General features: G+C 39.0%; 1 protein-coding gene across 24 annotated transcripts in view; it reads left to right on the forward strand.

The window, feature by feature from the left end:
• Nucleotides 1-3,272: 3,272 nt before the first annotated feature.
• The window catches only part of THADA (THADA armadillo repeat containing), a 356,821-nt gene continuing 345,369 nt past the window's right edge, over nt 3,273-14,724 (forward strand). For 16 of the 24 annotated variants that reach the window (XM_015112241.3, XM_015112242.3, XM_077959651.1 and 13 more), the window contains exons 1-8: nt 3,273-3,401; nt 6,085-6,131; nt 6,561-6,660; nt 6,940-7,034; nt 8,044-8,174; nt 11,896-12,044; nt 12,164-12,196; nt 12,443-12,491. In XM_015112241.3, the coding sequence (XP_014967727.3) occupies nt 6,585-6,660; nt 6,940-7,034; nt 8,044-8,174; nt 11,896-12,044; nt 12,164-12,196; nt 12,443-12,491 (533 nt within the window). In that variant the 5' untranslated portion in view covers nt 3,273-3,401; nt 6,085-6,131; nt 6,561-6,584. Of the gene's footprint in view, nt 3,700-6,084; nt 6,132-6,560; nt 6,661-6,939; nt 7,035-8,043; nt 8,175-11,895; nt 12,045-12,163; nt 12,197-12,442; nt 12,492-14,724 lie in introns of all 24 variants that reach the window. The other 8 variants (XM_077959639.1, XM_077959645.1, XM_077959653.1 and 5 more) reach the window with 3 other exon arrangements.

Genomic DNA, 14,724 nt, shown 5'->3' on the forward strand with positions numbered 1-14,724 from the left:
AGGAATAATGGTGGTATTTCAATGGAGATTGCATTGGGTTTGTAGATTACTTTTGCAGTATACTTCCTCCACGTGTTACCTTCCATTTATCTACCCCTTGTGTATTAGAAGGACTAGAAGGAGTTGCCTTTGCTTGATCTTGCCGATTCCTCTCTTCCCAGTCTCTTTTAAACCCATTCAAATCTGCTCCAAGTAAACTTTGGCAACTTCATCCTTCCAGGTGCTCAGGCCAGAAACTTTGGACTCATCTTTGACTCTTCATTTCTTCATACCCATATTCTATCCTTCAGAAAAAATCCCGTTAGCTCTACTTTCAGATTACATCCAATATCTGTCCACTTCCCATTCTCCACTGCTACCACCCTGGCCAGTTCCACCAGCATCCTGCCTGCCTAGTTTACCACAACAGCCTCACTGGGCTTCCTGCAGGCTCTACAGTCTCTTATTGTTTTCTGTTTTGAGATGGAGTCTCACTCTGCAGCTCAAGCTGGAGTGCAGTGGCACAATCTCAGCTCACTGCAACCTCTGCCCCCGGGGCTCAAGCAATTCTCATGCCTCAGCCTCCTGAGTAGCTGGGACTACAGGCACACACCACCATGCCCAGCTAATTTTTTCGTATTTTTGTAGAGACAAGGTTTCACCATGTTGCCCGGGGTGGTCTTGAACTTCTGAGCTCAGGTGATCCGCCCTCCTCAGCCTCTCAAAGTGCTGGGATTACAGGCGTGAGCCACCACGTCCGACCTACAGTCTCTTCTTAACAAAGTAGCTCCAGTGATTATTTTGAAATGTACATTAAATCTTATTATTCTTTTGCTCAAAATCACTCCTCATTTCACTGATGAGTGAAAGAATCCATAAAATAACGTGAAAGCCTTACATAATCCAAAGCCCCTTGTCCCACTCCTTACTAACCTTGCTTGGCTCCGGCCACTCTTACCTCCTTGCTATTCTCCGAACAGGCAAGTCCTGCCCTGGAAACTTTGTACTGGCTGTTCCCTCTGTATGGAAGGTTTCCCCTTCCCCAAGTGTCTATGTCTCTTGCAAATCTTGACTCAATTAGGCCTACTCTGACTATCCCATTTAATGTTGCAACGTATCTCCCCTATACTCTCACTTTCCATTCCCCTATTTTTTCCATGGCGGTGTTAAATTGAACTAAATATGGCCTGAGAAAGCCTCTGTACTTCCATATTTGAGTCCTTATGGATGAACCATAACTTAACTTAGTAGGTAGACAAGGCTGAAAGCCTAATTTAGGAGTGTACTTCTGTAACAATAGCTGAGTCTCAGCCAATCCCAGCAGCCATACTTCAACTATTCATACAATGCTGACTGTTCAAACTGTGCTCAGGTAAGGCAAACGCCAAGCTGTATGTAACACATCCAGCTGCTTCCGTACCTCACTTGTTTTTTGTACATTACTTTCCTTTCTTTGTCTATAAACGTGCTCTGATCACGAGGCATCCCTGGAGTCTCTCTGAGTCTCTCTGAATCTGCTATGATTCTGGAGGCTGCCCGATTTGAGAATCATTTTTCCCCTTGCTCAGTTAAACCCTGTTAATTTGTCTTAAGTTTTAACAGTAATTTCACCTTTCAACATATGTTTATTATGTTTGCCTCCTAGCCCACCTCTCACTGTGTAGGGTGAAGAGTTGCAGTGTCTGCCCCTTTAAAATGGTTTGGTCAGAACAAAAAAAGGGTTCAGACCCACTGAGTTATATAATTAGTAGGTCTGAAACAATATACATATTTTAAAAAGCATAAAACTTAAAAATAGTTAAAATGATAAATTTTGTTGTGTATTTTACCATAATTTACAAAAAAAAGGAAATAAAATCTCACAGCTCCTGTAAAGTAGCATTTCAAGAAATGTTTACTTCAGTTATGTGTGAATACTTATATGTCCACAGTTTCAAAGTCTACAATGTATTTCTTACTATCAGTCCGAGTCAAAAATATGACAAAAAATTATGGTAGAGAACCATCTGCACACACTCACCAGCTGATATGTACAACATATTTACCGTCTGCTCACACTCACCAGTTGACATGCACAACATAGTTCACAGCAGCAATGTTAGAGCAAAAACTGCAAATAATCCACGATAAGAGGCAGCAGGATGGATACATAATGAAGTATATTAAACAATGCAAAATTACGGGCCGGGCGCCGTGGCTCACGTCTGTAACCCCAGCACTTTGGGAGGCTGAGGCGGGCAGATCACGAGGTCAGGAGTTCAAGACCAGCATGAGCAACATGGTGAAACCCTGTCTCTACTAAAAAAGTACAAAAATTAGCCAAGCATGGTGGCGTGCGCCTGTAATCCCAGCTACTCAGGAGGCTGAAGCAGGACAATCGCTTGAACCTGGGAGGCGGAGGTTGCAGTGAGCCGAGATAGCACCACTGCACTCCAGCCTGGGCGAAGAGCACCACAGCCGCCTGCTTTTATGTAGGTGAATACGAAAAGCAATGCTGAAAGAAGCAAATTGCTGCAGAATACATACACAATTCCAAAAAGTTCAAAATTGAACAAAACAAGATAGTGATACATACATACGTGGTAAAGCTACAAAGAAAACCAAGGCAAGGTAATAATAAAAAATTCGGAAAATAATTATTAAAAACTTGTCATTAACGTTTAGGGAACTGACATGTTTCTATTTTCCAAATTAATCCTCCTGATGATAGTATCAGGTCTATTTCCTGATCTTGGCCCCTTTCGCAACTCCCAGTGACATCAAGTTGTTGTATTTTTCAAGGACTGAACCATCTGACAATTTGTATGTGCTGCGTAATATATGTATCCTCAGTAGGGGATAACTTCCAAGGCTAGCGCCTGGAGACGCTCTGACAGTAAAGCTCGCTATCCATTGAATGAACAAATGCGCTTTGGCACACGTTGGTACAGCACTTCTCATTTTAGTCCGAATTCTTCTCATGGCTTCCGTTCAGTCGCCGCCCAACCCTCTGCTCCATCTCGCAGGCTCTAAACTTCACGTAGATTTCTCCTAGACTCTGCACTGGGCCAACAGAGTGGGAGAAAGGTGGAAGGTCTGGACTAGGACAAAAGCGCTTCCCAGGCGTCCAAGCATGTGAAGAGAATCACGTGTGCGCAAGACGGCCGGTCAGCCCCAACACCACGAGGAACGCGCTGCGCTGACCCGATAGCTACCGCCCACCCCGGTGACGTCACGACACCGTCGAACTCCTGATTGGAGGAGCTGCGTTTGGTCAATTCTCGCGATGACTCCCCCAGGTTACCCCTCCCTCCCTCTCTTCGCCCTGACCCGGTAGTCTACCGCGGTCCGCGTTACGAGTCTCGGAGACGCCGTAGAAGAAGACCTGCTTCCGAGACTTGACCAGGCGCCTCCGACTCTTCTCAGACGCCGACGGGCACGAGGTTTGGCTCCCAGGTGTCTTGCCTGCCAGACCCGCGGTAGCGCGTGACTTTGCGCTCGGCTCGGCCAGTTTTGCTAGGGCCGTCTGGCGAGCCACACTAATTCCCAATTTTTGGTATCGCTAGGATTCGGCGGCTGTGAAACTGATTTCCGGTCGCTAAGGTCTCCATGGAGACAGCACTTTAACCCCTTTCTCCCACTGTCATTCCTCAACTCCACGTGGTTCAGAAATCGCCCAGAGAATGTTTGTGGGAGTCAGCCAGGAAGGTGTAGAGTGAAGCAGCGTTCTAAAGGGAAGCAGTAAGTGGGACTTAGGAGGAGTGTAATTTACTGGGCACCTTCTGGCCTTGCGGTAGACAGGGGATTTACCCCCTGGGGGACCCAGGTTCTTCAAGACACACGTTTGAGCAGGCATAATTACCGAGTCTGCTTTTGTAGAGCCCTCAGAATTGCAAGAGCAAATCCTCCTGCAAACTTGCTTACCTTTCACCAGAGAATAGTCTCCCTAGTTACGTTTCCCAATCTCTTCTGGATTTGTACAGTGGTTACTTTCTTAGGAAGCGTGCCTCAATTCCGCTAGATCTGACTGTCCCTTTACAAATTACTCTGTTGTTGACACTTTCCTAGCTGCGTCCATTTTTGGTTAAGTGGTTGCTCACCTGCCATTACTGTATTGATTTCTTACTTCCCAAACAGACCATAGGTTCTTAAGATGTAGAATGTCACTTAGGTGTAGAATGGATTTTAGAAACCAGGTAGTCCACCTTCCTGCCCTTAAAGACATGTATCTCTTCTAGAACATCTCTGACAAATGTTTGTTAATTTGTTTCTTCGTCAAGTGTTTGTTAAACACCTATGTGCCAGGCACTGGTTTAGGAATTGAGGACTGAAACATGAACAAAACAGATTAAAGTTGCTGCCTTCTTTCAGTTTGCTACTAGGGGAGACAGACAATACACAAATGTACACGTTAGGGTAATTTCTGGTACTAGTAAGTGCTATGAAGAAAATTAACGGAAATGGTGTCTACGTGTGTTGGATTGGTGAGATTTTAGATAGAGTGGTCATGGAAGGCTTTTAGAAGGTAATATTGCAGCAGAAACATGAATGGTGAGAAGGAGTCAGTCTTGCAAGAACATTAAGGGGCAGAGATACTGGGAAGTGTAAAGCCTCTTAGGTGAGAATAAGAGCATGAGGAAGTGCAAAGCTCTTGAGATGGTGAAGAGGAGATTGGTTTGAGATGAAGAGTGGAGGAAGGCAGGGCCAGATTATTTAGGGCCTGGAAGGGCAAAATCTCAAGTTTTTATTATTTATTTATTTATTTTTTGAGACGGAGTTTCGCTCTTGTCACCAGGCTGGAGTGCAGTGGCACTATCTCGGCTCACTGCAACTTTTGCCTCCGGGGTTCAAGCGATTCTCTTGCCTCAGCCTCCGGAGTAGCTGGGGTTATAGGCGCCCACCACCACACCCGGCTAATTTTTGTATTTTTTTTTTTTTTGGTGCAGACGGGGTTTCACCATGTTGGCCAGGCTGGTCTTGAACTCCTGACTTCAGGAGATCCACCCGCCTCGGCCTCCCAAAGTGCTGGGATTACAGGCACGAGCCCCCATGCCCAGCCTCAAGTTTGAATTTTATTCTAAGTGTATTTAGAAACCCTTGGAAAGTTTTAAGGAAGAGAGTAAGTAATTCAATTTGATGAGAGCTTTTTTTTTTTTAAAGAGATTGCTCTGATGACTGTAAACAGAATGGGCTCTTTGGAGGTAAGTGCAGAAGTTAGGAGACCAGTTAGGGGGCTATTTCAGGAGTCCAAGACAAAATATTCAGTCATCTTCTCTTCGAATATTCCTGGTGTTGGGAAATTCTTTGTTTAAAAGGTAGCCCAGTCCTTAGTGGGAACATAGAGCTTTTCCTTTGTATTGATCTGGAGTCTGTCTCCCTGTAGCTTGTACTAACTTTTACTAATAGCAAGACAATAAGTCTATAGTATACAAATAAATCTACTCCCTTTTTCTCCAAAACAGTCTAGTAGCTGTTTTAAGGCTCTTGTCCTGTTGACTTTTCTCCAGGCCAAACACCTTTGGTTAACTGAGCTGTTCTCTGAAGGAGGTTCTCTCTAGGTCCTTCAGAAATCAGCTACATTGTTTGTTACGGCTCCTTAAAGTATGGCCACCAGCGCTGCACCTAATGCGCTATACATGTCACCTGACCTGTTTGGATAAAATCATGCGCTCTGTTATGGCTGACTTCTGTGGTTTTTGGCTGTCATCTTGTGCTGTTGAGCTGTTTCAAACTACGTTTTGCCTCCCCAGCCTCTATTTCTGAGTTTTTTCCCCTAAACTAAATGCAGCCCTTTACATTTATTTCTATTTCATCTTGGTAAATTTCGTATTGCTCATTATTTCAGTTTATTGTTTTTATTCCTGATTGCATCATTCAACATGTCCTTTCAGATTAGTTTTATACATGTACTACATTATATCCTCTAATATTTTCATCATAAATACTGCTAAAAATGCTAACTGCATCAAGAAAAGAGCCCTATGACATTTCGCTACCAACTTCTTTCCAGATGGCGTGGTACTATTAGTGTGTAGTCGTGTAGTCTTTCAGTTGATTTGTTAAGTATCAATAAAAGCAAACTCAAGAGAATAATATTAAAAAAATTTTTTTTTTTCATTTTTGCAGAAATCAGTACATGGTGGTACCTCCTGTTAGTCTAACAAGTCACTGAGGTTAGTTTGAAGTACTTTATTTTTGGAAAAACTATGCTAGGTTTTTTTGGTGTGTGTGTTCACTAAAAGGAAAGTTTGCTATATTTTAAAATACAAAGACTGAGTCATAGTAGGTAAAATAACTTCAGTCAGTAATAAACTTGAGCTTAAAACATTTTTCTTCTTCACATCAGAAATTCTTAGACAGTGATTCTTATTCTGGGGCACTTTTGCCCCCCAGGGGACACTTGGCAATGTTTGGAGACGTATTTTGGTTATCACAACTTGGGAGGGAGGAGGGTGCCACTGGCATCTAACGGGTAGAGATGGGGATGCATGAAACATAATGCATAGGATGATACTGTTCACAAAGAATGAACCCAGCCAAAAATTGATAGTGCTGAGGTTGAGAAACATTACATTAATGCCTTAAAGTCTTCTTTCTTGCAGTGACTACTGTTAATTCTATTTAAAATGGGTGTAAAGAAGAAGAAAGAAATGCAAGTTACTGTGTTGACCATTTGCCATCAGGACCTTGAAACTTTGAAATGTAGGTGACTTCTGGTTTCCCTTATATAATATATTTTTTTCTAGTTTGTAAGCAGAGTATTTTAATCACTGGGACCCCTAGCATATAATATTCAAATTCTTTATGTTTTTCCTTATGTTTTGGATGTAAAAATTTTCTTAAAATTCTGTCTTCAGACTATGTTCCACCTATTGCTTTGGTTTATAATTAAAAAATTTTGTAGAATGGACAACAAAGGCAAAGTTATATTTAACTTACTGTTAAATCATTGAAAAAAATTTTTTTGTATATGTTATGTAGCTTTTGCTGATGTGGAAGGGAAAAATCTAGCTTCTTTGCTGTTACGTTGTGTACAACTCACGGATGGAGTGTCACAAATCCATTATGTTAAACAAGTAAGTCTGAATTGATATTCATGAATACATTTTTAAGAGTATCATGCTGTTAAGGATTTTAAAAAATCACTGACAGTTTTTGGCCCCTAATTATTGCATATCAGTTTATCATTAACAAATAGGTATTTTTTTTCTTTTCTGTTTATTGTATAATATCCTCGTATTCAAAACAGCAATAGAAGCCACATTCAGGCTTCTATCATAATTGAGCTGTAAATAGATAAGGTAGAAGATAATTGTACATACCTCTTTTGTGAAGATAAATTTTAAAATATATGAATCTTCAAAACTTTTTAGCAGGCACATTTAAAAGTTAATTTAAAATATAAATATTATACTTAATTAGTATTTCGGTATTAGGATTTACCATTTGAGCACACATAGTTTTTTTTTTGGAAAGCAAGTAAGTTTGTTACTGGTTTTTAAATTGTGCTACAGCTGTTCTTTACCGTAAGCCGTTAACAGGTCTGTGATTCTCTGTGGAGGTGGGTCTGGAGGGTAAAGAGAGAGCTGGGGACATGAGTTTAAAAAGTTAATAAATAGTGAAATAGGTGTTTAAATTGGTATCCTTGACAGTGGAGTATGGAAAATATTTCACCTTATAATTGACACTTTGTTTTATTTATTTTTTTGAGACAGGGTCTCGCTCTCACCCAGGCTGGAGTGCACTGGTGCAATCTTAGCTCAACCACAGCCTCAACCTCCTGGGCTCAAGCGATCCTCCTGCCTCAGCCCCCTGAGTAGCTGAGTAGCTGGGACTACAGGCATGCACCGCCATGCCTGGCCAATTTTTGTATTTTTTTTTTAGAGACAAGATTTCTCAGTGTTGCCCAAGCTGGTCTTGAACTCTCCTGGGCTCAAGTGATCTGCCCACCTCAGCCTCTGAAAGTGTTGGGATTACAGGGGTGAGCCACTGTGCCCAGCAATTGAGACTTTAAAGAGTATCTAGAACCATGTTACTTTGCTATACTTGATATGAGAAAAATTACTTCAATGTTTTGTATTATAGATTGTGCCTCTGCTGGAGAAAGTAGATGAAAATGGCGTGTGTGATCCCACTATTCAAAGTTGTTTGGATATTTTAGCAGGCATTTATCTTTCTTTGAGTCTAAAGAATCCCTTGAAGAAAGTATTGGCAAGGTAAGAAAAAAAGGAAGGGAAATCGGGTGTTAAAAAGTGTTGAATTTGACTGAAAAGTAACTAAAATTCCTTCCTTGGTTTGATAAAACTGAACTGATATAGATCACAAAAAGTTCATTCATACGGTTTCTTCTCTGTTTTCACTGATTAATTACAACTTTTTAAAAATATAAAAAGCCTTCTTAGGTCACGGACTAATAAACAGGCTGTGGGCTGTAGTTTTCTAACTCCTCCCTCAATCCATTTACATTTATTGATTATGTTTAAATGTCATCTTGCTGTTTTTTCGTCTTTTTATCCTATCTGTTCTTGGTTTAAATATATATTTACACAGATAACACAGGAATATAGGCTTGGTGTAAAAATTTCAAACTATATAGAAGTATACAAAACAAAAGGTAAGGCTTCCATTTCATTGTTTAGGACTTATCTTTTCTTAATAAAGATTGTCACTTACCATTTTGGTATTTATCTTTGTAGACCTTTTCTTTGAGGTCGGCATATGTGTGTTACATTCTACTTTTTTTAATGTATCTGGAAACGAGATTGTATTCTACATAATGTTCTGTAGCTTGTTTTTTCACTAAAGAATGTCTTAGAGATATTTCCATGTCATATAATCCTTTTAAAAAAAATCGTAGTAAAAGACACGTAACGTAAAACCTCAGTCTTAACCTTTTTTTTTTTTTTACATGAATTCTTTTTTAAAAATTTTAATTTTTATTTCCATAGGTTTTTGGGGAACAGGTGGTATTTGGTTACGTGAATAAGTGGTGATTTCTGAGATTTTGGTGCACACATCACCTGAGCGGTGTATACTGTACCCAGCAATTTGTAGTCTTTTTATTTCTCACCCCCTTCCCACCCTTTCCCCTGAATCCCCAGAGTCCGTTGTATCATTCTTATGGCTTTGCATCCTCATAGATTAGCTCCCACTTATGAGTGAGAACATACGATGTTTGAGTCTTAATGATTTTTAATTATATATAGTTCAGTATTAAGTATATTCACATTGCAGTGCAATGATCTCTAGAACCTTGTCATCTGCAAAGCTCTGAAACTCTGTACTCATTAAGTAACAACTCCCCATTTCCTGCCCAGGCTTTGGCAGTCACTTCCCATTCAGGAATTTGATTACTTTAGATACCTCATATTAGTGTAATATTTGTATTTTTGTGACTGACTTATTTCACTTAACGTAATGTCCTTAAGGTTCATCCCTGCTATAGCATATGACAGGATTTTCTTCTCTTAAAAGGCTTAATGTTCTGTTGTATGTATATACTGTGTTTTGTTCATCCATTCATCTTTCAGTGGACCTTCGGGTTGCTTCCACTTCTTGGCTGTTGTGAATAATGCTGCTGTGAACATGGGTGTGCAAATATTTCTTTGAGATCCTGCTTTCAGTTCTTTGGATATATACCCAGAAGTGGGTTTGCTGGACCATATGGTCATACTATTTTTAATTTTTTGAGCAACTGTCATACTGTTTTCAATATGCAGCATTTTACATTCCCGCCAACAGTCCTTACTTTTTCAGCTATAAATAATCTGTAATATGAATATACCAAAATTTAAATGTACTGTATATATGACATATATGTATCTATGTATGGTACATATTGCATGATTTATATTATATGTTTTAAAGTAATCACTTCCCCATTGCAGTGATATTCTTATGTATATAATTATATATGTGTATTTCTCTGAGATAAATTCCAAGAAGTAGAATTTCTGGACCAAAAATTAGGCCTATTGAAATTCTTGTTAAATTGTACTCCCCCACACTACCAATTGAGTTAGAATGCTTATTTCTTCTTCATATATTTCCAACATTGGATAATATGAATCTTTAAATCTTTTAAAATCTAATGAGTGAAGATGCTATCATTATAATTTATGTATCCCAGATTGAACATTTTTGTCTACTTTGTTGAGAATAATCTGGGAGATGGGAGAGAAGCAAGATGGAAGCAGGGAGACCAGATGAGCTGATAGGTCAGGGAATTACAGTGATGGTAGTATGGAGTTGTAATTTTCTGGCTGTATTTTGAAGGTTTAGTTCAGTATTCCCACATTTGTATGTATCCCAGATTGAACATGTGATTGAACATTTTTCAATGTGTGGAGTTTGAGTGACTATTTTTTTTTTATTTCATATCCTTTGTACATTTTCTTGTTAGAATGTTTTCTTGATTTATAAGACTTCTGTATAGATGATATGCTAAATACATTCCTTTGTTACTTGTCTTTAAACTCTCTCATGGTGTCTTGTCTTTACAAAAATTAAAATTTTATTTTGGTTATCAACTCAGCTAATTTTTGTGTGTGTAGATTTCTGAGTTTTATACCTTACTATATATGCTTTCTGTAATACAAGATTATTTACAATATTATTTGCAGGCCTTATACTGTTTTTTTTTGCTCAACCCTTACGTCCATCTGGAATTAAGGTTTGAATGTAGTATGAGGTAGGGATTCAATTTAGTTTTCTTTTTTATATGGGGAACCACTTATCCAAACTGTTGAATAGTCCATTTTTGCCCGCATATTTGGAACACCACCATATTGTGTTATATGTTCACGTATATACATGGGTTTAATTTCTGATTTGGGTCCATTTGTTCATACACCAATACCACACTTTTATTTACTATAGTTTGATAATGTGTTTTAATTATGTATCAGTGTTAAGTCATCCCTCTAGTGACTTTTCTTACTCTGAATATTCCCATTTTTGAATTCTTTTCTTCCAGAAAAACTTTGAACTGTCCAGTTATATTTAAAACAAAGCCTATCAGTTTTGATTTATATTAATTGAGGCAAAATTGATATGTTTAATTTATTCATTTGATAAATTTTTATTGGCTGCCTACTGTGTTTCAGCACTCCTCTAGGAATTGGGGGTAGAATGAATGAAACAGTCCAGAATGGAGATTACATTCTAAGGGGAAGATAGAAAATAGACAAAGTAAATAAGTAACATTTATAGGCTATTAGATGGCATGAGTGCTGTCTAAAAGCGGGGAGGGAGGAAAGGGGACATAAAGGATAGGGTGAGGGTTACAATTTAAAATACTATGGTCACTTCATATAGCTTTGCTCAGACGTGATAAGATAATTGAGATTGACCTGAAAGGGATGAGGCAATAATTGTTGAGTATATTTGAAAGAAGAGTCTTTTTGATAGAAGAAACAGCAGGAGCAAAGACTGGTATGTCAGAACAGAGCAAGGCCATCTAGCTAGAGCTAAGTGAACAAGGATCAAGATGAGGTCAGGATTGCGATGGATGCCGTTTAAAAATCAAGAAAAGAAAAGAAAAGAAAAAAAAAAAAGATGAGGTCAGGAGCTTACGGTAGTGCCAGATTGTGTAGGGTGGACCTTGTAGGTCACTGCAAACACGTCGTCTAGTACTTTAACCGAGAAGGATATTGTTGGAGGCTTTGGTAAGAGAATTGACATGGTGTTTTAACAGCGTCACTCTGCCTACTTTGTTGAGAATAATCTGGGAGATGGGAGAGAAGCAAGATGGAAGCAGGGAGACCAGATGAGCTGATAGGTCAGGGAATTACAGTGATGGTAGTGTGGAGTTGTAATTTTCTGGCTGTATTTTGAAGGTTTAGTTCAGTATTCCCACATTTGTATGATTCTCTTCCCTCCCCACATATTCTGGGGCTATTAGATTGTCAGATTTTTAATATTTGTTTCTTTTTCTAGCTCACTAAATAGCCTACCTGAATTTTTTCTACCTGAAGCTGTACACCGTTTTACTTCTCGTCTTCAGGAAGAATTGAATACTACTGACTTATACTCTTATAGGAAAGTAATTGACAATATATCTTCCTGTATGGAGAACTTTAACTTGGGTAAGGCAGCACTTTTCTAGTCCTTTTTCTGGCTAACGCCTCTCGTCACATCATAGGTTTTAAATGATACTAATTTTGGTCATGAAACTCCTTACCAGCGTTCAATTTTTCCTCTACAGGTAGAGCAGGTGTTAATAATCTGCTTAAAAATGGTAAGTCCTATTATTTTATTTTGTTCCATGAGTTGATGGCTTCTATGAGTCATTTTGGAACTGGCTCTTTTAAGTTTCTTGGCAATAGGTAGAGCATTGTAGATAACTCAGGTACATCATGCGCCTTCCTTTTAAATTTTTGTTTCTATATCATGGTATCATTTTATATAACAGTGATATAAAATATTTTATCGAAGTTGAAGTTCACAGTTTTAAATTCTGGTTTGTCATATTCTTTTGTTTCAGTGCTTCATTTTCTGCAGAAGAGTTTAATTGAAATCGTGGAAGAAAATAGGCAAGTGCTATATGTTGGCATTTGTGTGTGCATACTTGCAGTTGTACATTGTCTTTGTACAAAGAAAAATTTGAAAGTCTCAGAATGTGATCTTTTCATCCCTCTTCATTAATATTATTACTATTACATTTTTTTGAGGCAGGGTCTTGCTGTGTCACCCAGGCTGGAGTGCAGTGGTGTGATCATAGCTCACTGCAGCCTCAACCTCCTGGGCTCAAGTGTTTCTATCACCTCAGCCTCCCATGTAGCTGAGACTACAGGCATGCATCACCACACCCAGCTAATTTTTGTATTTTTTTGGAGACAGAGTCTCACTATGTTGCCCAGGCTCGTCTTAAACTACTGGACTGAAGTAACCTACCTGCTTTGACCTCCCAAAGTGTTGAGATTACAGGCGTTAGCCACTATGCCCAGCCCCTTTCTCCATTAATATTAGACCCAATTATTTAAATCTATTTTTTAGAGGTTTGATACTTAATTTTAATAAATACAGAATTTTAATATTTAAACTATATTAAAATATTTAAATGAAAAATTAAAAATTTAATAAATTGTTATGAGAGTAAGTGAAAGAACTCTTTTCCTCACCTGAGTGTGTTCCTTTTTCATAGCATCCTGTTTTTTCGTGAGTGAAATATCCTCTGTTATTTCTCTGAGGATATATTCATGATAGTTTTTTGTTTTTTATCATCTTTACATAGTCTCTGTTTCTTCCAAGTTGCTTGTTTCTGTTTGCTGGTTTTGTTCAGTATATTTCTTATTAGAAGCTTTCCTTAGAAGTCTGGTGATCCTTGGCTGGGCAATTACGTATTTCTTTCTATCTATCTGTCTATCTATCTATATATAAATTTTTTTTTTTTTGGTGACAGGGTCTTGTTCTGTTGCCCAGGCTTGAGTGCAGTGGCACGATCTTGGCTCACTGCACCTCTTGCCTCCCCGGGTTCAAGTTATACTCCCACTTCAGTCTCCCAAGTAGCTGAGACTACAGGTGTCTGCCACAATGCTTGGCTAATTTTTTTTTATTTTTAATTTTTTGTAGGAATGAGGTCTCACTATAATGCCCAGGCTAGTCTCGAACTCATTGGCTCAAGTGATCCTCCCTCCTTGGCTCCCAAAGTGCTAGGATTATAGGCGTGAGCCACCGTGCCCAGCTCGGGTAGTCATATTTAATAATGGGACACTGAGGATTGATTTGAATGCCTGTGCCTATGGGTGGAGTTGACTGCAGATTTTATTGTAGGCTAGTCTAGCTGGGCTGTTTCTTGGGGGAACTCTTCCTTGAGGAAACCTAAAGATGTCAGTATGTTTAAATCTTTTTGCTTAGATACTGGATTTGCCATGGAAGAATCTTCTAAACCATTGTCTTAATAGTCTGGTTGCTGAGTGAGGGAAGAAGGCTGAGGTCTCAGTATTTGGCCTGCATTGTGCATATATTTACCTAATTCTCCTTTTTGTAATATGTTGTTGCCTTATCTGTGTGTGCTATCTTCCTTGCCAGACACCTGTTTTACCTTTTCTAAAGATAAGTTGTTTTCTGGCTCAGAGGTATTTAATCTTCCTGTTTTCAATCCTATGTTTACCTCCACATCAAGGAGTACCTAGTGCCAATGGTTTCTGAGCCATTTGGTACTACAAATCAAATGGCTTCTGGGCTTGTTCCCTGGCTGAGCGTCCACTTTTCTTGATTCTGCTGTCAGTTATCACTCATCATCTGCTTTGCAACTTCTGAAATATTATTATTATTGTCTTGTTGCATATTGGTTGCCTTTAGAATTTATCTTTTTACATTTTAAATCCCATGGCTGTTGGTTTGAGGAGGTTCTGGGAGAGAGCAGAAATAATACCTGTACATCATCGTCTTTCACTCATGGTAGCCTTTTGCCATAGCAGGAGCTCTTTGTCTCTTCTTCTCCTTTTTGGCTCTTCTTTTTATGGTCATCATGTAAAGATGGGTTCTGTCCTTTTCATTTTGTTTGTTTGAACTGCTTAATAACGTCCACTTTGGTGTCAGCCACCACCTATATACTCAGGATTCCCAAATTTATTACTCCAAGTTAGATCTCTTTCCTGAGTGGTAGACTGATGGAGATCAGTTGACAGTTGACTTGTGGACATCTCAGCTTGGATGTTCTACAGGTACCTCAAGTTCAGTGTGTCCAAAAGAAAGGAAATTTTATTTTTTTAAAAAAAGTCATTTCCTGTAGACCCAAGTAATCTCTATTCTACTTTCTGT

Source organism: Macaca mulatta, chromosome 13, assembly GCF_049350105.2.
Source record: "Macaca mulatta isolate MMU2019108-1 chromosome 13, T2T-MMU8v2.0, whole genome shotgun sequence".
NCBI lineage: Eukaryota > Metazoa > Chordata > Mammalia > Primates > Cercopithecidae > Macaca > Macaca mulatta.